Here is a 24,884-nt window from a genome sequence, read left to right as displayed (position 1 = left end):
AATGGTGGGGAATGGGAGAGAGGGTTGAGGTGGGAGGTGAAGGTGGTTGAACCGATTCCTTGAGTGGAGTGGATTTCTGAGATGTAGAAGGTGATCTTTGCTGTGGAAACTGCTGAGGTGAAGTTGGGGAGGAGCAGGTGGTTGGCGTCGGGATGAGGGGTCATCGGGGCTCTTTCGAGTTCCTCCTTTTTCTCTCAGCTGCCGGAGCTCAGTTCTATGCTCTCGTAGTGAATCGAACAGCCTGGGAGCAGGTGGGGAGGTTGTAGCAGGTTGAGTGGCGAGTGGACAGAGAGTCTAAAGAGGAGTAGAGCGGGGAGAGAAGAGTAGACGAGGCGTCATCGGTGGATGGTTGAGAGAGCTACTCAGACGAAATAAGCGATGAAAGAATTGCAGAAGAGAGAGCAGGAGGTGAGAGTGTTTTTAGATTTTGTCAGGTGGAGACAGTGCGGGTTGAAGCAGAGTGGGAGGGGGAGGATGAAATGCGAGGGAAGAAGGAGACAGAATGGTAGTCGGATACAGGGAGAGGGGGGGACTGTAGAACTGGAAGTGGACCAAGATCCTGTGAAAACAAGATCAAGGAGATTCCCAGCCTAGCGAGTCAGAGGTGAAATGAGGAGAAGTCATGGAAGGAAGGAGATTGTAGTTTCTCTGGTTGGATGTTGAATTCTCCCAGCAGGGCGAGTGGAGTGTTGTCTTCAGGAAAGTCGATGAGGAGTGCATATAAACAATGCCTTAACAACTTAACGAATACATAGATTAATTTATGATTATAATTTATAGCCATACCAATAGCCTCTCCTGTGTATAGAACTGAATTTGTATATTCTGTCTAATTTTATATATTTAACTATTTTTGTTTTGTTTTTTTTGGCTATTTGTGTATAATTGCCAAGTTTTACTTATAATTATTATCATTATTATTACTTTTTTTTTTACTGTACTTCATTCTATTGGCAGAATAAAGTCATTCTGATTCTGATTCTGATGTGCAAAAAGAAAAAAAAACACCATCACATGCTAAATTCACATGTACATATCAAGACTGCAATAAGGAGTTTGCATCCGTGTATTATTCTTCGCACTGTGTGATTTGTCTTCCAGGCCGAGGCCCGACTACTTTCAGCGTTGTTTTCCAGACGGACAGATGAATTCCAAGATGCTTTGCACCGGAGAACAAGATCTTGTGTCGGAGGGCCGCAAGAGTTTCCCGAGCAGCCATTCCTCTTGTGAGTTGCTGGCCTCAACAGGTCAACGTGGAGCGCTTCCATCAGTGACGCTGTCACGACGACACACTTACGGATATTTAAGGAGTTTGACACGGGAGTCGCATTCGTGTTGCTAGTTGGACGATTTCATTACTCAAAGTGTAATTGTTTTTTTACTGCCTCTCCGCTAATTGCATTTTTTTTGATGGACAGACCGAGTGTATTGGGTGGTTTTCCCTCTGTTTTGAAGGTTCTTAATGCACTCCTGCTGTGCTGAACTGCGTCTAAGGCAGGGGCACCGTTAAGACCATATTGCTTTCCACGCTGTTCCGTGTCCAGCACTCTTATTAAATAATTCAAATGGTCTCCTCGTGTCCGACAGAACAGTGTTTACCAGCGTGGATCTTGTGGATTTGCTGTGCGCTACAAAACGTGTTAATGGCTATGATTAAACTGATTAAAAATACATGGAGGACAGCGGTCGGAAAGAGGCTGGAGTAAAAAATGAAAAATGTATCCCTTTGAATAAATAACACATACTATGTAGGCTATTATTCATTAACACATGCGCAGGGTGCACAGCTCCATATCCTCCCCTAACAATGTAATACAACAATGTAATGTAATGAGGGCAAGCTCAGTGCCGACTCCCTGCTTAGTGATAAGAAAGGACACAGCATTTTACAGTTGGAGCTGTACTCGCTGACTTTTCTTTTTCTGAAATAACGTCCCTCAATCTCAAAAGTTCCCATTGTGCCATTGTTTCCTTTTTGAAAAGAAAAAAAACCTCATGATATTACCTCTCCGGATGCACATCGACAATAAACAAGGTAATTACGTAGACTGCCTGCAGCAGAGCCGGCGCTGAGGAAACGAGTATAGTAGGACACGACTGCATTTGATTGGAGCCTATAATTGCGGGGAAAAATGCACAAGAAGCATTTTGCGAGGAGCATTTCGTTTCCACATTCGGACTGGACTGATGCTGTGAGCGGTCTGTTTTGCCGTCCAACGCCGGGGGGTGTCAAACACATCTCATTATAGTCCTTATTGTGTTAAAGCACACGTTCCTATGTAATCCAACATACAACCTCACTGAATACATACAGGGCATCAAATCAAACGAGGGGCTTGCTGCGACTTTTCCGAGTGAACCTACTATACGAACGGACGGCGACAGTACTGTCGGCTGCACACATACTCGGCAAAAAACTCAAACACCACAGAGCGGACACTTCCATTGGTGTCGGAGACATCATCACTGTCATCTGTTCAAGTTGCTCAGGCCCCCATTAAAGGTGGCAGCCCTTTGAAGTCCCCGCCGCGTCCAGAAATAGCAGAGCCGGAGATTCGTACCCTGTAATTCACCGCACCTCTGTGTAAGTAATGCATCCGTCTCTGAGTCAGTCCCAGTGGTCCTTATGGCATGGTGCCGCGACTCTCACCCTGATTGTGAGGTGTCTAGAGGAAGAGAAATCCAATTTCCCGTGTGTGCGTGCGTGCTTGCGTGCGTGCTTGCGTGCGTGCGTGTGTGCGCGCGCGCATGTGTGTGTGTGTGCGCGCGAGATTCTTGTCAGAATGATTGGTGGATAATGGGTAATGGACAGAGGTGCGGACAGTTACAGTAGAGGCGGAGCGATGCCCAGAGTAGAGCAGGTTTATCATCCGATTGGATTTCTGGATGAGGAAAGCAAGTGAATAGTAATGAATGTCATGTACCACAAAAAGATCTGAACCACTATTATGAAGAGCGCATGAGGTCGAGCGCATCATTTATTTACATTCATCCCGGTGATTATTCCCTCATAAACATTCCACCTCGACAAATAAAGCCATTAGGAATGATCATTTAAGTGTTGCAGTATTTCAAACTGACTTTCTAAATTACATTTAGCATTTTGTTCTGCCTAATTTAAACCCTGGGAGAGACTCCTGCATTGGTTTCACAGTTTCATTTCCAATTATATGGTGTGCGTTGATTCGCTCATCATATTAGTTCAGCTCCCAGACTGATTTGTAGCTCTTCAAAACACAATAGGCTATTGGCGCCGATGAGAAGCGCTTCAGCGAGCCGGACTGAGCAAACAGATTCGAGAGCGTCTTCCGCCGAAGCTGGCCCACAGCAGCAGAATGCTAATGAGGACTTCCTGTTAGACCGCTGTGTCTTAATAGAGGCAAGTGCCCTGTTGCCCAGGTGGCTAGTTTAATATGCGGCGCTGCTGCCAGGAGTCAGAGGGCTTCCCCGCTGTGGCCTGTAGGGGTCACGGGGCAACTAAAAGAGGATAATGACTGGTGTTCCAGCCCCATGCCCATTTCCCTAAAAGGAAAAGCGAGCGTGACTGTCTTATTACATCAAGGAAAGGTACATCTTCAGCACAGGCATCGTCAAGCAAGCAAACGCTAATGCTAAATGGGCCCTGTGCGGTTTTGCCCAAACCCGGGACAAAAAAATGTTTTCCCTACTTTTCAAATTGTTGCCACGCTAACTGAACTTGGAGCGTATCGTTGGCGAGCGACACAAATCATTCCCCCGAAAACAGGTGTGAGGGAGCGCTGTGCTGTCAGGCACGCAGGGCTGACAGCACGGGGTGCCTGACAGCATGGCGTGCCTCCACGCCGTTGCGCCCGAGACGGAGTTGATCTGCAAGTGGACTTCAAATTCTCTGCCCGCGCAGCCAGCCTCGAATGATCATCATGAACCGCTTTCCAAAAACTCCGTCGTTTGGACGACCTGGGGGATGACCCGAGCGCAGCATTTCTGTTAAACATTTATGGCCACCGCCGATCCCCCTCTTCAGAGGACAATCTTACCATGTTTTGATCAACTAAACAAATAAGCATCCTCGCTTCTCCAGGAGGAGGATAACACAGAAACAAAGACACAAACAACAATGTTTATTAGTCTTGATTAAATCGACGGAAATTGGAGCGATTAAGGCACAATAAAGGATAGGAGAAAAAGAAGATGTAATCATGAGGGTGTTCAAGGGAGAGTGTGAGGTGGATGCCGGCAGTGTGCGTGTACATGTGTCTGTGTCATTTCTTAATTTGCCTTAGTCCCATTTGTTCATTATGTACAGTAAGCACTCTCACTTTAGAGCTCCACGGTGTCAGATATTGTGTTTCCACATATTTCCATTCCTTTCCTTTCCCTGTTTTGGAATTTGCCTTCCCATATACACACACACCCACACACACACACACACACACACACACACACACACACACACACACACACACACACACACACACACACACACACACACACACACACACACACACACACACACACACACACAAATGCAGCAGCAGCCTTTAAAAGGTTTCTTTAAATCCTTTAATAAAGCCAGATCTGATACAGGGGGTTTGTTTTCCTACATTGAAAACAAGGTCATAGGTGCATTCCCGCATGAATTCACCTACAACAATGGCCGACTCCACTCTGAGTGGCAGATGATTGTTCCGCTCCTCTTCCCTTCGTCCCTGCTAAATCCAGCAATTTATTTTTCTACTCCTCCTTCGGGGATGGAGCCTTATAGCTGTTTTAGTATTCTTCAGACAGCTGTTTGATGGGATCACGATATTCTTTCTATTTCCCTGCCAGCACTTATTTTTGTTGTTGTTGCTTTTGTGTGCAGTCCCCCTTTTTAAAAATAAATACAATTTTCCACTGACTACTGCGAAAAAAGTTAAAAGTGCAGCTGTTACCACAGATCTTAGCTTCCAAACTTCGGCAATATTCCTTATTGTGCCAATAATGTTTATGTTACAAACAACACATGCAAGTTAATAATGGGCAGTTTGTTTGTCATCCTGTCGGACAGCCTTCCAGACTTAAATGCTGCACAGCAAGTCAAAAATAAATGAATGGCCATTTCAATTGGATGAAGATAATGATATGGCACATTATGGTATGGTCTGGTACGCTATGTCATGGCACAGTGCCGTATGGTGTGGTTAATTCTGGTTTCGGAATCATTGTTTGGTTTGGTTTAGTAAGGTATGGTACAATACAGTATAGTTGGTAGGTTTGGTTTGTTTCGTACAGTTCGGTTGGCCTCGCCTGGGTGACTTCCTGTCCCTTCCTGCTTCTAAACCGCTGCTGAGCTAACTTAGTATTTGTGGTTGGTTTTGGGCTTGAGTGACAAATGGGTGCTGATGGGGCCTCTTTGGCTTGCTGCAGCGGTAAACGCGGTGACCCTTTTCTCCGAAAGGACCCCTGCTCATCCATCTCACTGACTTTTATTCAAACAATTAGACTGCCATCGCTGCTCTTGGCCTCACAAGCATCGAGTGTCAATTCTTCCCTGGGCACCTGCCACTGCTTCACCTGATCCCCTGGTTGTGTTAATGGGCCTCATTCATGGATATGCGGTAGAAATGTTCTTACTTTGTGCAAAGGAGCAGGATATGCAAAGTCGGCACCGCATTCTGTCAAGATCCTCCCCTGCCTTGATTCCCTGTCTGTCGGTCTCTAGGTCCCTCTGTCCCTCTATAGCTCCCTCTGTCTGTGTCCGGTGTCACCTCGCATCCCTGTCACTGCACACCTCTCCCCAGTCAGTGATCTCACCACCTGTCTCCACCTTCCTCACCACTCCTTTTGCATTTAACCTGGTCCCGTACACTCTGTTGGTGGCAGATTGTCGCATGTGTTTAGCATCTATGTTCCTGCATGGCTCCCTGGCTGTGTGCCCCCAACTCTCGGTTCCTGATTCTTCACCGGCTCCTCTGCTCCTGATTCCTGATTCCCTGCCTGGTTGTGAGTCCCTGCCTTCCCCGTCACGAGTCCCTGCCTGTCCTGGTCCCCCTTCTGTTGCCTGTTCCTGATTCCCTGTGTCTACACATTAAACCCCTGTTCATACTCCCATAACCGTGTGTGTCCTGCGTTTCAGTTCATCCTAAAAACATCCTTAACAGAACGATCCGACCAAACATGAACCCATCGGACCCGGTTTTTATGTCGTTCATGGGGTTCCTCACCCAGGGGCCAATCTCTAGCCCCGCCGGCTCGCTGTGGGCTTGCTGGTTGTTAGCATGCTTCCCGGCCTGGACGTCCCACTCCCGGGAATCAGATGCGGGGTTGCGACCCTGGAGTTGGGCCTTGGCCTAGCCCCCAGGCCTGAGCCAGCTAGGTCGGTACTCGCCTGCCCCGTTCCTGCCCCTGAGGATCCTGAGCAGTGCCCCTTCTGGGGGTCGCACCTCGCGTTTTTTTCTCGGGACCCTCAGAAATCCCCCAGTAAGGGGCGTGGTCCCAATGCTCCCCAGTCTCCGCGGCCCAGCACCCCCGTGTCTCCGCTGCCCCCCTTGCCTTTCTCCTGCCAGAACTTTGGAGTAGCGAAGGAGGTGTTTGAAGGGGAGGAGCCTGCTTTCCTCTGGCTACTCGCGGTCTCCTGGGGACAGGATCCCGACTTCTGCTGGATGTTAGCTGTCAACCGGTGGAAATTACATGCCCCCCCCATCTCTGCCGTCTCTTTCTCCGGAGCCCGTTCCAGTCCCCGAGCTGTCGGCCTCCTCTCCCAAGGTCCAGCCCATTCTAGTCCCGCTCCCGAGGCCGCCTCTCCCGAGGTCCAGCCCGTCGGAGGAACGGAGGAACAATGTACAAAGGAGCTGCTTGATTACAGAGTTTCCAAATAACTCCTCTAACTCCTAATCTCATATCAATTGAAGCCGACATGGTTACAGTTCTCTTTGATGAAATTGCATTGAATGCTGTTTAAAAAAGACTTCCTCAGCGTGTATTTGGTCTGGGGAATAAAGGAAAATCTCAGGCTGTTCTCAGAGAAGGCATGGGACCGGATCTTGTGGCCAGAACATAACAACAGAAGCTGTGTAGAGCGGATTCTTTTGTGCCTCAGCTGCTCTGCCAAACCTACCACTCACGCAATGCAGAAGAACACTTATAACACTCTAAAACGTATGGACAATGGACAATGCAAATGCTAGGCCTTCGGTTTGCAGAAAAAAAGGCTCAGGTAGAAGGGAACCTCCTTCCCTCTAAAGGCGTATCATTTCAAGTGGTGTATCAGAGGCATCCCTTTATGGCCTCAGGAACCTTGCTTCATTCATTTACAAATGACTTATTTGACTGACCTTGAATGAGCCTTACAGCCCTTAATGAAGACTGTTACGCCATCTGGACTGTTCGTTTGGAACCTTTTCCTTTCCCTGCAGATGCCTTGTATAATTGTGTGACTTAACCAGGATTCACTCCTTTTGCCCTTTTTGTATCAGGGGTGTTAACACAAGTAGGTTAGGCTGCCCGCATGAGAGGGCGGAAATATTTTGTGTGGCTCTGTTGTTTTCCCAGTTTATTGTCTCTCTCCCCTTTCCTTCACAGTCGCCTTCTCGGGCCTCGGCTTCACGTCGTTCTACCTGGCCGGCAAACTGCAGTGCTTCACGGACCGGGGGCGGGGGCGGAGCTGGCGTCTGTGTGCCATGGTGTTGCCCCTCTACAGTGCCATGATGATCGCACTGTCCCGCACCTGCGACTACAAACACCACTGGCAAGGTCAGTCGTGGTGCCGAGACGCAGCCGTCGTTAAAAAAAAACGAAACCTCGGATTTCTACCTTCTTTCGCCGTGTTAGCCCGAGTAGGTGAAAAGAGAATGGATGCCCTGTCAAAGTACACAGTATTAGACTCTATCTATAGCTGATCGGCACAGGAAGTCTATTTTTACACGTTAGGTGGTGTAATCGCTCTGTTCATGCATTTCTTTTTTCTTTTTTTTCTGCTTGGTGTTTAAAGGCACATGAGTAGGCAGCAGATGAGATAAAGGTGGCAGAAAGTAAGAAAAGTAATTACCAGTCTGTTTCCTGTATCTCATCAGAAAGAATGAAAGCAATGGTGTATTTCGGTGCTGGTGACTACGGCAGGGAGGGCACAGAGCCGCTTGGGAAAAGAATATGGTAATAAGATGACAATTCTGTCGAGACTTATATGGCTCTCAGCCACCAACAGCACTGGGAATATAGAAAAAAAATATTTTAAATGCAGGGACTCATTAAATCCAAATTACACACATACACTGTCTCTGGTTATTTGGGGGGGTGGGAGTGGGAGGGTGGGGGTCCAGAGCAGACCAAAGTCTCCATAATCCAATCAGTGTAAACTGTAAGTGAGCCGCAGCCAGGCGGCCCATTAAAACTAAAGGGGCCCAATCAGCGCTCACAGTAACAACACAAGATGGGAGCCCTATTAGCCTGAGCTGAGCCGTGCATGATGGATACTAAATGCCCGTGGCGCCTTAACGCTCCCTAAGGAAGACTCTGTACTCATTTGCAATCTGGATGGGGGAGGGAGGTCACCATTCAAATAAATCAAGTCGACAGAAATCAGTAAAAGCCTGGTTAAAGATTAACGATTAATAAACGATGGATATGATTATGTATCTCTTTCTGTTTTTTTATCTATCCATCCATCCATCCATCCATCCATCCATCCATCCATTTATCCATCTACAGTATCTACCTACCTACATTTTGTCATCACGCAGGTGTCACCAGCTGCTGTCATTCAGCTGTGTTATACCCAGAGCTGCCGCCTGCTTATTTAAGTGCATGTTGAAGCTCAGAGGAGTGAGAGATGCTCCCAATACGTGACACAGCTGCACAGAGGCCCCTCAACTGTTCCGTTCCGTTCTGTTCTCTTCTGTTCCCTCAACTGGTTATATACATAATTGCCTATTCCATATACATAAGCATATTCCCTCTATCTATTCCAATTATTTCATTTTATTTTATTGTATTTTATTTTATTCTATATATTTTTATTTTATTCTATAAGTATTCAACTTACTGTATTATGTTTTAGGAGGCAGTTAGTTGGTCTATTAGAAATACATTTTTCCTAGGATATATTGTGTGTTATCACCGGGTCCGTTGCATTACATTTCACTGCATATATGTATGAAAGTATGTATATGTATGAAAGTATGTATATGTATGAAAGTATGTATATGTATGAAAGTATGTATATGTATGTGACGAATAAACCTCTTGATTCTTGAATCTTGAGTCGCAGGTTTCTCTCAAATTTCCGTCCGTGGGTGTCATTCCCTCGACTAGCCAGACACAAAGATTTAAGTTAAACAGGTGCCGTGATGACGTTTTTTTTTTTTAATCTTATTTTGTATTTCACCTCCTGCACAAAAACTGTGAAAGTGAACAATTAATGTTGTTTTTTTTTCAACTTTTTAACAGACGCCTTCGTTGGAGGAGCCATCGGCTTGCTGTTTGCCTACGTCTGCTACCGGCAGCACTACCCCTCCTTCCTCGACGCCGACTGCCACCTGCCTTACGCCAGCCTGGCCACCGCCAAGCACCCCCCCCCTCACCGCCAGGACGACTCCGAGCCCACGGACAACGCCACCACCATGCCGCTGGAGGGGCTGACCGAGGGGCCCGTATGACTAGTGGCCTCCGGGCCCACGCCCCCCTCACCCCCGTTCTCCGGCCCACCGGCCCTCACCCCCATCCCCGCTGTATGACTGACCAACCAGCACTTGTATACATTCCAGTGGACAAGAATGCACCACCCGGGCCATCTCTCTTTCTCTTACCCTCTTCCCCTCCTGCCAGCTCTCTCTCACTCTCTCTCTCTCTCTCTCTCTCTCTCTCTCTCTCACCTTTCTCAGCCGCCGACATCCATTTTTCCCCTTGTTTTTCAACTCCTGTCAGAGCGGGCAGCCCTGTGAGTCTGCGCTCCGGCTCGACCTACGAGACCGGAACGGGAGAACATAGTCCTAGAAAATGGAGAGAGAGTGAGAGAGTGAGAGAGAGAGAGAAAGAAACACTCTTTGTTAAGTCGTAATGGCCATGAGATGAAGCGCAGGAGTGGATTGTGAGAATTTGTGAAAAAAACATCAACTTTGCCAGGATGTGGTAAAACGTTTCACTTCTGCCGAGTGACAAATCGGCTTAAGTGTTGTTTTGACGCAGCAATCTGTCAGACGCTGATGTTTGAAAAGCAAAGGTTGAGCTGGCTGTCTAACCTCCCATTGGAATGTCACAGCAGCACCAACACTTGATCATTTATTGGAGGTTGGCACTAGATGCGGTGCAGAGACACGCTGCAAATCTTCCATGGGTTAGTTGGTGAAATACAGTGATCAAGTCTATGCGCGTTGTTTTTCTTTTTCATTTCTGGTGTTGAGACGTGTAGAAAATAAGTACTGAGACTGACGGAGCACTGTCCTTTTCTCCCTCATGCTCTCTCTCTCTCTCTTTCTCTTTCTCTCGCTCTCTCTCTCTCTCTTCCCAGTACCCGAACTCGAGCCAAAATATTTTTGTCTCGAGTTCGCAGGGGCTGTGTGGGGTTTCTCAGCCCAAATTGTATGTCGATAAGTGCGATCGACAGCAAGCAGGTGAGAGTTGCTCGCCGAGAAGCGAGTCTGCGCGGGCATGGGCTCCAATCTCATCTTGCATTAATCCTCATTACAAGAGGTTAGTCAGCGCTTCCTGCGGGGACATTAGGGGCCCCGGGAGGGGGGGGACCTGTGCGCGGCCCCGGCTTTGGTCGATGGATATTGGCTCGCCGTGTCCTCACAAATAGACAATCTAGCATTCGGGAGAGCACCCAGCACCTTTTCAAGTTGTTATCTGATTTTATCATCCCACATTAAACATCCCCTATTATTTCAAACCTGAATGTAAAAGCGTATGCGTTTAAAAAAAATACCAAAGATTCAGAGTTTTCCAGTAATTGAGAAGGATTTGGCCCGCACCATTTGTTCTTGGCAGACAAGGCGTGTTTAAATAACTGGTTCCCGGTTTCAGACGAACCGTGTGTAGCCTTTCATCCGATATTGTTATGTTTAACGCTGCATTTGGCAATACTCTATTTCTGTAAATGAAATTGAAGCAGAAAGACATGAACTGGGATCAATCATTATTTCCTGGACTTTCACTCACTGCAGCTTTGATTGTTGCTTTCAGTGTTTTCTTTCTCCCGTCATCGTTGCTGCTGTGACATCTGTGGGAGGGTTTCACTTCAGCTTACCTCAACTACCCTGAACCAACTAGCTAATTCAGGCACGGGGGAAAACGTGGAAACGAGCATTAGAGACGTACCCCGGCTCCTCCAGTCTCCGTTGCTCGGTCTTTACAATCACAAGAGAGACCGGCTTCTTCACAGCGAGCACTTGACTTGAATCCATGCCTTGACGGACGACACCTTCAGCCAATTAGATTAAGCAAACGCGTGACACTATCGCACGCAACCTATGTCAGAGATGATCTTGGTATATCCGCTGACAATCCGCAAGAAATTGGATTCTTGTTGGGGAACACCTTCTTCGCCACCAGCCTGGCGAGCTGATGAATCAAGCTCTTTCTGAATGAGATGTGGCAGAGATGTAAGGTGTAAGATGCAAACACACCAGTTTATTGTAGAGAGTGGACAGATGTAACACGCCGGGAGCAGATGGAACATGGTCATGACAGAGGCTCTCCCTTTGTGTGTGGGGATGGATGATATACCTGTTGCTCGTTGTTTGCCCTGACGAGCAACAGGCGTCCAGCCACCCTGACCCTGGGCCCAATTTCCTAGACCCAAGACAGGTTTGGCTGCTTAAACCACATCACCTCCACACCGTACCGATGCATACGGCTGCATCGGCACCCTCGTCTTTGGGAGGCACCATTGTTGTTCTGAAATACCATCAACGAACCTGCCTCCTAGATCAACGGCAGCCTCTGATTGGTCCGTCTCGCGGCTAGACGGGCTGAGACTAACCACGGAGGAACCACTCCAGACCGCGCACTGCATGGGCAAGCTCTGGCTCTCGTTAATTATCCCTTTGTACGATAGTTTGCCCCGAAATACAATAACTCTGGAGTCCTTGTATGATTATTTGGTTTTCGGCATCTGGCAACACTGGCTAAACCAAATCTCTTAATGTACTTTCCTTTGGTATTTTGTGTCACGTCTGCACCGGGACGGCAAAATGCTTTTGTGAATCTGATATGAGCAACAATGAAACAATTACCTGGCAATGGTATTGCTTATCCCACAAATTACCCATAACCCAAAAGTGGCAGGATGAGAGGTTTGTTAGTATTATTAGAAGAACGAGAATGAGGCTTGGGAGTATTTTGTTACACCACATTTTTATTATAGTCAATGATTAAAAAAAAAATCTGCATTCGATTGGCAGCTTTTTAATTGTGTGTGTGTGTGTGTGTGTGCGTGTGTGTGTGTCTGTGTGTCTGTGTGTGTGTGTGTATGTGTGTGTGTGGAACATACAGGTGTGCATGTGGGTGTGTGTTTAGTAAGTGTGGGTCCTCCAGCATGGTAATTAATGCCTGCGCACCGGACTGGCGCAATACATTAAATCCATGTGGGATTCCACTGCTTTTCCTGGAATCGGTGCTAAAATCCCAGACTGAACGCTCCCTGATTGGATGCAGACCAACAGCCATCAGGTTGGAAAAAGCCTGGCTGCGATTGTCTGAGATCTGATAAATCTGAAAAAAAAACGACAAAACAGGAAGGTTGGCTCAGTGGGCTCGCTAAGGACATCTGGATCACTCTGCAACTCCACAACCCCCTTTTGGAAGCTCCACAACTTACCCACACCTTTCTCAGCGTTTGCCTGAAGAGTTCAGTGAGAGGAGATGCGGAATCCCTCCCTCTCTTGCAAACAAAATAGAACTCATAAAAAAAAGAAGCTTTTTTCTACTGCAAGATCTGAGGACTCGTTTTTTTTTGTTTTTTTTCTTCAAATCCAAGACACGACAGCAAAAAAAAAAAAAAAAAAGGGGGGGGGGGAAGAGAGATTCTTTTTAACACTCATTAATCATTGTTTTTCTGGACATGATTTCATCATTTCAAGGACTGAAGCTAAAAACATATCGAAAAAAATAAGATGTTTGAATTATGTCAGCGATGAATAGATGTTTCTAGAGTAAAAGAGAAAAAGAAAAAGAAAAAAAAGAGTTGTAAGGCTAGAAGCGTACTTATTATTGACCGTGGCATGCCAGTTCCATTCGTGTGAAATGACTATTTTCTATGGTTAAGCATGTCTGGCCATGGAAATCTTTGACCCGTGGTTTTGTTTAGTTTTTTCTGTTTATACGTTTTATGTACAACAAAGGAAAACGGTTGATTAACAAACGAACAAATGGGGGGCAAAAAAGTGAATAAACCCAATGTGTCGAAACGGGAGCAGGGAGGAGAGGCACCGGGACGAGGGGCGACCTCACAGGATTCAGTGTGTGATGCTAAAAAAGTTGAGTCAGGTCACGCCGAGAACTAAACGGTACCACTTCCGAAGAAGAGAGATACTATTATATTATCCCTTATTACATGCAAATGAACAATCTTATATTATGCAGCTGCAAAATAGACAGACAAAATATATTGTTTCCTGCCCCATGAACTGCACGTCAGTTGACTTCGAGGCAAGTGTGTGTATGTGTGCGTCTGCGTCTGCGTGTGTGTGTGTGTGTGTGTGTGTGTGTGTGTGTGTGTGTGTGTGTGTGTGTGTGTGTGTGTGTGTGTGTGTGTGTGTGTGTGTGTGTGTGTGTGTGTGTAAACTATGGAGGTGTGTGCTCTTACTGTTCCCCGTCGGTTGTGCTGCGATGTTGTCGAGAGTGTTTCTAATAAATGTGGTTATATGCTCGGGGCCGCCATTTGTTTGACTTTTTCAATCTCAGAATTAAAGGCCAGCCTCAGTGCACCGTCCCTTTGAAATGCCCCTAAAATGAGAAAGATTGGGGTTATTTCCACAGAGGCCTAATAACCACCGAGGTATAAAAAGGAATACAAAAACAAGTAATAGTCAATCAGGATGAAGATGAGACGTCTGTTCTCTATGGCGCCCACATGAGCCGTCCCATTTCAAAGCTTTATTAAAAGCCTGTTGGTGCTCGTACGCGGCGTGAGGCCCTGGGGGGAGAGTGAGCGAAGGGGAAATAAAAATCATCCAGGTGAAGCGGTACCAATGGAACAAATTCAATGTGAACATGGTATTCAGATCTGAATCATATATAACCACGTGTGAAGCCCATTTTATTGTAGTCCAGTACAGAAACCCATGCGTGGCACATGTCAAACACATGCATATCACATGTGCAACCTACACGTAGCACATGTGAAATCCATGCATAGCACTGCCGTTCATCACTGGAAATGACCACCTCACATGATAACTGTATATCCAAGAAAAAAAGGGAGCAGTCATTTTTTAGTAAACATTAGGCTCTTATTCTTTAAATTCACACATAATATAAGTCCAGGTGAAATTGCAATCATTTTGGTCCAAATCTGTATGATCAAAATGGAGAAAATCCTCATTTCATCTTTATTTTATTTTCTGAAATGGCATTTTGAGGCTTTGGGCACCAATGACCTTATTGGTGGTAGGGTTATAAATACAGGTCTGTCAGGAGTATAGGGGGATTATGTGCGAGAGTATAAATAGACATTTTATATCAATACTATATATATACGTGTAGTATATCTATGTATATTGTGCAGGTTTTGGTCAGGTTATGGAATATAAAAAAAGTTAACTTAAAAACATTTTTTTTTGGTTTTTTTTGTTTTGTTTTGGGGTTTTTTAGGTGATAGCAGCGCAAGGGCAATTGATGAAACTGTGCAGTAGTGAATGTTCACAGTTATACAGTGCAAGGCAGTAAATGTAAACAGCTGAACATTACAGAAAGTGAGATGCAACAGTATATCTCCCTTAATCACAGCACAGTCTCACAGGGCTTCATGAACCCACATTTCCCATAGAAATCAATGGCATCCCATAGTCTGCACTCGAACAGGGCAAGGAAAAACTCCCAGAAAACCCTTTGAGAAAAAAAAAAAGAAGAAGCCTTGAGAAGGGGCCACAGAAGGAAACGCGCCCCTTCCAGGACGACCAGGCTGCAGTGGATGCCAAGTGGGCGACATTAATAAAATAATATGACAAATCCTGGGTTATTGTATTTCCACACTGTGCAGCGTTAAAGACAAGACAGTATGAGAGTCCTGGACGCCTCCGGGGAAGCGGTCCTCATCGGCTCCAGATCCCAGGCTGGTCGGAGCAGTATCCTCCACATCAGGAGAGGGTCACGACCGGTCTCCCCCGGCTCCGAGACCACAGCAACAGCCTCCTTACGTCCCCCCGGGGGAGAGAAGGGACACAGGGGGTTTGTATCCAGATGTGGGATCTGCTTTGTAGGGACTGGATGTTACTATCCCTTAGTTGTACACATGCGACTGTCTGTTTTCTTCCTCCGGAGCGTGGAGGAAGTGGAGCACAGAGAGTGGTGGCCACGAGGGCGGCACACGACTCCCCCGCCCGTCGGGCCTCCCCCTCACCCCCACCTACCACCTGGTGGAGATGGAGACGGAGCTCGCTCCCTAAGTACTGTGGCCCAAAGATATTTGGAAGAACCGCGTCATTTTACCAGTGCTAACTAAGGGGTGAAGCCAGGGTGCGAGGCAAGTAAACAGGATGGGTGTGGTTAACCAAATGCAAGACTGTAAAAATGAGTCAAAGTATTGATTTAAACATTTCTACAGAAGTAGCATCAGCCACAGTATAATATATATACTGTGTATATATATACCGTGTATATATATAACGAAAAACTTTTTCCTGCAACTGTTTTTTGCTTGTTCACTCAGGCTACAAACACACATCACCAATTGCACAAAGTTTAAATGGTAAAACTTGGCAAGGCAATTTGTATAGCAGGGTGAATTCAAAACAGAGTGATTCAAAATAATTTTCATAATACAAGTGGTAAAATAAAAAATGTCAGAGAAATTGCAAATTGCAATTCCCCATTGTAGGACTGATAAGGGTATATCAAATAAAATAAAAGAAAAAAAAGAAAAAATAAAATAAAATAAAAATAATATGTACAGTGTAACGCACTCAAGTTCAGTTTTGGGTTGCCAGTTCCAAACTCGACATTGACGGAACACTTCATTTCTCTTGAATTATTGGTCCTTGACTACTGCAAGCAATAAGGACGTACCCAACGTAGTGGTTTTTTGCTGTTAAAGTTTTGAAACACGTGTTCCTGCTCTCAAAACAGATGACACAGCTCTTCCATTTCAAGGCAATCCTTGAATCCTCGAAACGAGGAGGAAATGATCACCACCAGGGAACAGAAACTCCCGTCCGGGGAATCGTCGGTGCCTTTCGGGATCTTGTTCATGCCGCCAAATCGTTGCACGAGCGACAGTTTGGCGTCCCGTTTGCTGTTCTTAAGACCTTCTCGGGTTCCAAGGAACCTCTCACTCCAAAAGGTGTTTCACCACTCAGAAGTTGCTTTAACTTAGAACCGGAGAGGACTGACGTCCGACCCATGTTTGTTTCTCCCTCGCTCGGCAAAAGATACCCCTTGCTCAAGTTATGCAAATAGTTTGTGAATAACAACATCCATATTGTTTTACCCTTCAAGTCCAGATTCCCCGAGCCCGGATAAGTGAATTCAACCGGAATCTAATACATCAACGGGCAACCGGCATCTAATATCACTTAACATTGCGATACCCTTCAGCCTGCGGCGCACAACATCGCACCATCTTCAGAGCTTTCCAGACGTCCTCTGCACATGATGGTACGTTAATGGAGATTGCATAAACGTGCGGTAACCTAAGTGGCAAATATTAGTTTCACAGGCCCTTCTTCTCTGATATACAAACTGGATACACAAGCTGGCAAAACGGTGGACAAGGGATAATCTGCGTCATTCGAAATGACATAGGACGCTCCTGGCTGAAATAGACTGGGGAATGACTCGCACAGCGGCCTTATCTCACATAAACTGTGCAATCTTCGGTTCACACGTTACACAATGTGATTTATACATCTTTTAATGAAGCTGTCCTACCTTCAGCCCCTCCTCCATCAACTAGATTAAGACCCGCAGCCTGTTTTTTTTTGCCATTGATCGGCACATGTGAACACGAAACTTTATATAATCAACCCTTTGTCTCTCCGTATTCTTACTATTTGCAGTCTTTTTTTTTTTTTTACACTGAGAAACTGTGACGTTTCTGAATAATTGATGGGCTTGATGTCTGAGGCGAGCGGCAAATAAAGGAATCATCAGAGCAAGATCATAAATTATGGAGCGGCCTCCGAATGTGAGCTTCCCCTGCAAGAAGCCTACCCCAAATCCCCCACAGACCATGACAGATGGAAACGATGGAGGAACGAATAACCTGTTTACTTCTCTGTTTAGCTAAGGGTGCCGACAACCAAAAAGAAGACCTAACCCAAAATCAAAGTGTCTTGCATAAATTGCGTAAATAGAATAATTTACATATTTACATTCAGCCCCCCCCGACCCCCAAGCACATCATTACCTTTCTTTTTTTTCCAAAAGCTTGGCTTCTGGGCAAAGAAGTGTAATTGCAACTTTGCAAGTCTAATTCACTCGTCTGGTGTAGATGTAGGGCAAAGGGGCCGACGTTACACTCGCACTTCATTACAGACAAGAGAGTGAAGACCCAGCGCATCACAATGCCAAAATAATGTTTCATTAATCTGCTGAACCTGTTTCCAAAACCAAATTAAAATGGAGAAGGAGCTTTCAAGGCAGGCGAACGCGTCCCCACGGCAGGATTCATTGTTCTTAGAAATCGACCACCTCCTTTATAGAGTATCGAGACATGGCCAACATCCAACATTGACAACTATGCAAGCAGTTGCCTGTGCCTTGTTATTGTCATTTACTGTACAACGCGGGATTAATAATAACAACCAACAAGCCTCCAGCTCGGCCCACATTTAAGAAGGAATTGGAAGTGACATTAATTTTGCATCACTGGAGCGCAGCGCCCTACTGCCGATGCACCGTTCCTCCAGGAACCTCCCAAAGTATGAGCGCCATATAACACAACCCAGCACTTTCTCCCCCAAAACAAAGCCACAGCATCAACGCCGCGGCGTACAAAGTCAAAGACGGGGATACGCTGCTGATTTTCACTCGAGGTCCGCTCATTGGAAAGAGGCTAATTGATCCAGATCAAAGCAAAAAACACTTTCTGCCAAGCCAAGCCAAGCACGTTTAATTAGATTCTACCAGTGCCTCCCCAGGAAGACATCCTCTTCATTAATCATGAGAAAGGGAATGGAGGAACTCAACTTCACTTTTTAGGTCTCAGTTAACTTTATCTAACTTAGGGAGATACTGGATGCGGTTGGTTGTGTGCTTGCATGCACATGTTCAGTCTCGTAAATTGAGGGGAAGGTAAAGGCAGCGGGTAAAGAATGTACGGACGACAGTTTGCAATCAAGTTTGAATTATCTTCAACCTTGGAAGCTAACTGCCACATTAACTATATTTTAACTAAATTTTGCTATATTTCATCTTTGAACCAGTTGATTGGAGTAGTATTTTATTGGCACTTTCAAGTCTGAGAGCCCCTTGAGCTACACTGCACCAGGGTTGTCCTCATGCAAAGTCGGGAATTAGATAAATATATGCCACAACTTTGGTTTTGTGGCGGTGCAACAAATACGTCATGTGCCTTTCCCAGCTGTCCATTGGCCCAGTGAATTATGGCCGACACCCATGCCACATCAGATTGCGGCAAGTAACCAACAAAGTGACCACCCACACTTGGCTCGTAACAGGACAGGAAATGCCGTGAAATGATTTGCCGAGAGGTGCAGGCAGCACGCGGCGATGAGGCAGTGAGCCACACCTGGAAGTACACGGCAGTGAAATGTTCCCGCAAGAACAGCCGGTTGTCAACAAAACTGCGTAATGGGGGTTTAATGGGCTTGTTGTGTCTACTCCAAAGGTCAATGGTTTCGACACACAGCCCCTGCTTGTGTTGGTTTCCATGGCGTTTCCCACTTGTTTTTATCAGTCTCATGGTAAAAATGCAGCATCTATAGAGAGCTTTTCTGGTCATACGACTCCAAGCGCTTCACGGTGCCTGCCTCACGTTGAGCGATCGGTGGCGGCGCACACCAGCTCCACAAGAGCAGTTAGAAGTGTCTTGCTAAAGGGCACGTGGGCACGCTACCAGGAGGAAACAATCCGGCGATCTTGCGCACTATACGACCCGCTGAGCCTCCTGAGCTTCTGCCCGCCTCACGCCGTTCTTCATTCCGTGGTTTGGGACTTTCGTTCTCTCGTAGCCCACTGAAGGTTTTAGAGTTTTCCTGCAGTTCCGCTCTGTCCCTCAGCGAACCTCGCATGTGGGTGATAGAAGTTATCCTGGATACTTCAAGTATTTTTTCCATGATTTTAGCAAAATAACGCAATGTTTCTTATTTCCACGCAAGACGTGTCGTGTTAGCTGCAACCTTTTATTGCAAGCCCTCTCAACATGTATTCCATAGGATGAACTCGTCCTTTTTAAAAGTTACTTGTGCTTATATTTTAGTTACTATTCCAACACTAGTAAAACACTTAGTTTTTCTAGTCAAAATGTATTAGGTACTAGTACTTGTTTATTTGATACCAGTAACTATTGCAATGTTTATAGTAACAAATGTCATTGAATCCTGTGGTGCTACGTGTTTGTCATATTGATTAAGTACTAGTACATATTCATTAGTGACAAGTGCCTTTTACCCTTTTCCCACATCTCTATTTTTACTACCATTTTAAATTTAACCATTCCATTCTGTTAACATTCCATAACAGTGTCCCTTGTTTTACCCTAACCCTGCCACACAGAGTTACCGCGCGTTTTGCCCACAAGGACAACTGGAAGGTTCACCCCACACTGTTCTGGGGCTCCCTTCAGGTTTAATCGCAGCGTAAGCAGAAAGCAATCAGAGCTCTCGAGGTTCTGCCGCCGCCAGGCTCAGCACTCCCAATCGAATCAGCGTGCTCTGCAGGACGGCCTTTCATCCTCTTTGCCTCCCCATTGTTTCACGGAGGACTTATTGGTGGCTGCAGGCTGAGTCTGAGGCTGCAGGCTGAGTCTGAGGCTGCAGGCTGAGTCTGAGGCTGCAGGCTGAGTCTGAGGCTGCAGGCTGAGTCTGAGGCTGCAGGCTGAGGTTGAAGCTGGGGCTGAGGCTGAGGTTGAGGCTGCAGGCTGAGTCTGAGGCTGAGGTTGAGGCTGGGGCTGAGGCTGAGGCTGCAGGCTGCAGGCTGAGGTTGAGGCTGAGGTTGAGGCTGGGGCTGAGGCTGAGGCTGAAGCTGAGGCTGCAGGCTGAGGCCGCAGGCTGAGGTTGAGGCTGAGGTTGAGGCTGCAGGCTGAGTCTGAGGCTGCAGGCTGAGTCTGAGGCTGAGGTTGAGGCTGGGGCTGAGGTTGAGGCTGGGGCTGAGGCTGAGGTTGAGGCTGCAGGCTGAGTCTGAGGCTGCAGGCTGAGTCTGAGGCTGAGGCTGCAGGCTGCAGGCTGAGGTTGAGGCTGGGGCTGAGGCTGAGGCTGCAGGCTGAGGTTGAGGCTGGGGCTGAGGCTGAGGCTGCAGGCTGAGGTTGAGGCTGAGGTTGAGGCTTGGGCTGAGGCTGAGGCTGAAGCTGAGGCTGCAGGCTGAGGTTGAGGCTGAGGCTGAGGCTGAGGCTGAAGCTGAGGCTGCAGGCTGAGGTTGAGGCTGAGGCTGAGGCTGCAGGCTGAGGTTGAGGCTGAGGCTGAGGCTGAGGCTGAAGCTGAGGCTGCAGGCTGAGGTTGAGGCTGAGGGGAAGTAACGGTGAGAGAACCAGCACACGGCCTGCAGCTCACCCAACTGCCGAAAAGTTTTAAACGTTCACTTTATATTCTCAGGAGCCTGTGAGTACTTGCCCGCACACATCTGTCATCCTTTGGATATTTTACTATGTTGTAAAATTTGAGTTACTGATAGAAAAAAAAAAACGGGGGGGGGGGGGGGCGGGGTGCGGTCATGTGCTGTGTCACTGCTGTCACCTGTGCTCCGCCCGCTTTGCACAGCTTTTAGTTTTTGATAAATAATGGAAGTTTTTTTTTCCTCCTGAAATTCCGTCCCAACAACAAACACTCTTCTAATCTCCCTCTAGTGCAGCTAGACATGGGCGAGCTCACCGGCTCACCTCAAACACATTTCGACAGAAAGAGGCAGGCCTCGTCTTTGATCTTATCGGGTGCGCGAGCTGATGCTGAGCCTGTATTCAGCCACTGCATTACTGCAAACCCCCCCCAACCAAGCAACCAACCAACGTGTATGGTGTTGGTCGATACACTGCTAGTGGTGAACAGGCAGCGTGTTTTGTTTCGAGGAGGAATAACATGGCAAAAACATATATTAAGGCATGGTCTGCGAGGAGGGGAGCGAGGGCGTAGGGGTGCAGTCAGCATTGCAAAGCTCTTTGAGAGCTATCCCATTTCACAATTTCTCGAAACGCCCCCAGAGAGTTAAAACAGAGTTCCAAAATGATAAATGTGTCCTACACTGAATAACAGATGAAAAATCTTTTTCCAGTAAAGAAGCAACGTCAATTTACGTGTTCATGAAAAAAAACGTTGTTTATCCTTTAAAAGGTTTCTTCAAATCTCCGGAGTTGTATTTACTGAGATGAATTTACTCAAACATCACGCCATCTGACTATGATTACGTTTTGATACGGCAAAGTACTGAGTGGAAGGTTTTTTTCTCTGAGAAGTGTTGGCCTGGAGTTATCTGTTACCTGCAGAGGAGCAGGGTGATGTTATAATACGGTCAATTTGGTACCCAGGGATGCAGAGCAGACTCAAAGAAATGTGGTTTTAACAGGCTTATGGTGGAAAATCAGGGTTAGGCGGAGACTGAAGACCCAAATCCCAGGTAGGTGGTGACTGGCTGACAGCCATAGAAACCGCATCGTAGACTGTTCGATCCGGCGACGCTGACGCGAAAGCCCCCGGGGTTAAATGCGGCCGCTTGATCGGTGTGAAGATGGGTGAATGGGAGTTCAGCTGTATGGGTGAGCCGGCAGGGCAGGGTCTGGGACCACGTCCGCCTTCACACACACAGCAGGGGAGGGGAAAAGGGTAGAGACAATCTAACCCTGACAGGTGATGTGTCACTCTGGTAGACAGAGATGGTGTTCGTATCTAAAAAAATATCCATAAGCCACGAACTACGTGCACACACCATGTAGGTCGCCCGCTGACTGACTGCTGATTGACTGCTGACTGCCTGACTGCTGACTGACTGCTGACTGACTGCTGACTGCCTGCCTGCTGACTGACTGCTGACTGACTGCTGACTGACTGCTGACTGCCTGCCTGCTGACTGGCTGCTGACTGTCTGCTGGCTGACTGGCTGCTGACTGACAGCTGACTGGCTGCTGACTGACTGACTGCTGACTGGCTGCGGACGTGCCAACTGCAAGTTTCCACGCTCGTATCTTGGAGCAGTCGGTCGCAAGTCGATACAAATTTTCGCGGCTATCGCTGCTGGTGTCTTGCATTAGTGGTAAGTAGATGCGGTCGTAAGTCCAGGTACCACTCTATTAAAATAATTGGAAATACAGGTAAACTAATTTGGCCATGAGACATTATATATATATATATATACAGTGTAATTGGTATATACACAGTGTAATGTGTATATCTCAACACCCCAAGTGGAAATCCCCCTCCTATCCCTTTTTTTTTCCAAAATGGGATAGGATATGGAGAAGTGTATGCCTATCCGCACATGCCCCTCTGCAAATACGGGAAGGCGTGTCGGGGAAGCAGCCTTTATAGAAGGTAGGAGAAAAAGTTTTCTCTGGCAGAGATCCCAAAATTCAATCTGTTCCAGTCGAATGGCTTGTGGCACATTAGAGAGCCCTGGGATTACCTGCCAGCTCATTCACAGACGCACACGCACCCAAACAGTGTACAGGCACTATGAGTGCACATTAGTGTGTGTGTGTGTGTGTGTGTGTGTGTGTGTGTGTGTGTGTGTGTGTGCAGTACCTGTGTGCTTATGATTGGCTGTGGAGAGCCAGTGGAAAAGTATTCGAGGAATACCCTATTTTCTATTTTACAAAATTATTTATTTATTTAAATATTTGATTGTATTTTAGTATTACATACATAATATTTAAATATATTATCTGTTGCATCCAGGTGTTAAAATGGGATCTGTTAAGTGGGGAGGGGGCTCGGCTTTAGCGGGGTTTGCACCGTCACGCTGCGGCAGCAGTTAACTCCGTGGGTAACCGCCGAGAATGATGCGGAGATAGGTTGATAAGATAAGATAAGATAAGATTAGAGATAAGATAAACCTTTATTAGTCCCACAACGGGAAAATTGACATCGTTCCAGCAGCAAAAAGGGGACAGCAGAAAATAGAGAGCATATCAAGGTATGAGTGTTCTCAGTCGCACACATGAAGTTTGAAATGCCTGATTACTAAAGATGATATCGCATGGAACTTTTATTTTGAAAATGAAAAGCTGGATGATTTATAAAATCGTATAAAAAGGTCTGCAGCAGTCTACTTGACTGTCTCTGGATTTATGGATTGTGAGAGCCTGCACGGTGCTCTAGCCTGTCACACTTGTTTTCCCCTCGCCCACCCACCCCCCCACCAATAAGTCTGTCTTCTTTACCCTTCACACCTGTAAGGGTGACGGGAATAGCCATGGGGGAAAAAGATGGCAAAATGACACAACCTTCATGTCTTTGTCAATATGCCAATGAGGTATAGCAATTTAACGATGGATAATATGGATTGATGGATATGATGGATTATAATGATGTATGATGAGGATAAGGAATTAAAAAAAAAAAATGCGTGTCTTGTGTGTACCATTTCAATGAGGTCAGCAACCCACGGCTGTTTGGATTTGCCATCATACTGGCGGTGGAGTGATTTTTAGATCAGTAATAACCTGCACTCGCTCTCTCACAGGATACGGGAACAAACACGCGCTACGGAAAATCTATTCTGAGCAGATGTAATTCGGAGGACCACTGTCGCTCCGCATAGCAGGCGTCAGGGAAATCTGATTTGTGCTCGGTCTGCGGAGAAAAACACCACACGGACGTTAGAACAGCGACCAACTGATACGGATGAGAGGGAGGTAGAGGGGATGAAGGGAATCTCACACCAACCACGCGGGGTACTCGCACACCTTTGCGTCCCAGATGGAGTTGATCTGCAAGTGGAGTTCAAATTCTCCGCCCGCAAAGCCAATCTTTCATGATCATCATGAACCGCTTTCCAATAACTGCGTCGTTTGGACAGAGTTATTGTCCTCTTCAGAGGATGATCTTACCATGTTTTGATCAAATAAACAAATAATCATCCTCGCTTCTCCAGGAGGAGGATAACCATCTTGCCACAGTTTTATAGCAAGGGGAGCTCTGACGGACCGCCAAAAAGAAACCAGTAGCGGAAGATCCGGGAGGTGGTTCTCGGCGGGGGGGGGGGGGTGTGACGATCGTGAGTATTTAGAAATTCTTCATGCAAGCGGAAGTATCGCTTAATACAGATTTAATACATATTTTGACAGTGCAAAAAACCCCCTTCCATTTACTTTTGGCTCGATTTAGTTTTGGCTCGAGGCAGAAAAGTGTCTCGTAAATATCTGTCCATTAAACACAGCCCTGTATGCTTCCTGGCAGAAGGTGCCCAGAGGCAGTAAAAACCTCTTTCCCCTCTCTCTCCTTTCTCCCTTTGAGCACCTCGGGTCTTAAGAATAAAGGAAACGTCAAAGCGTATTCAGAAGAAAGTTCATGCTGACGGAGCATGACGTGCTTTTGTTAATTACAAAAAAAAAAATGCTTTGTGTTTGTTTGTGCATTTTGAAGCTGAGAAGGAGGGAAAATGAT

The 24,884-nt window shown here is 46.6% G+C and overlaps 1 protein-coding gene across 1 annotated transcript in view; it reads left to right on the top strand.

Annotated features, from left to right (window-relative positions):
- Window positions 1–9,614, top strand: part of plpp4 (phospholipid phosphatase 4) — a gene marked incomplete at both ends in the record, with an annotated part of 40,355 nt that extends 30,741 nt beyond the window's left edge. Inside the window, 3 exons of the mRNA XM_080017214.1 lie at window positions 1,102–1,226; window positions 7,543–7,713; window positions 9,406–9,614. Of these exons, the coding sequence (XP_079873340.1) occupies window positions 1,102–1,226; window positions 7,543–7,713; window positions 9,406–9,614 (505 nt within the window). The remainder of the gene's footprint in view (window positions 1–1,101; window positions 1,227–7,542; window positions 7,714–9,405) is intronic.
- Window positions 9,615–24,884: the final 15,270 nt, after the last annotated feature.

Source organism: Zeus faber, assembly GCF_960531495.2.
Source record: "Zeus faber genome assembly, chromosome: 16".
Taxonomy (NCBI): Eukaryota; Metazoa; Chordata; class Actinopteri; order Zeiformes; family Zeidae; genus Zeus; species Zeus faber.
The sequence above is the reverse complement of the archived record's forward strand: the minus strand, read 5'-3'. Positions and strand labels throughout refer to the sequence as shown.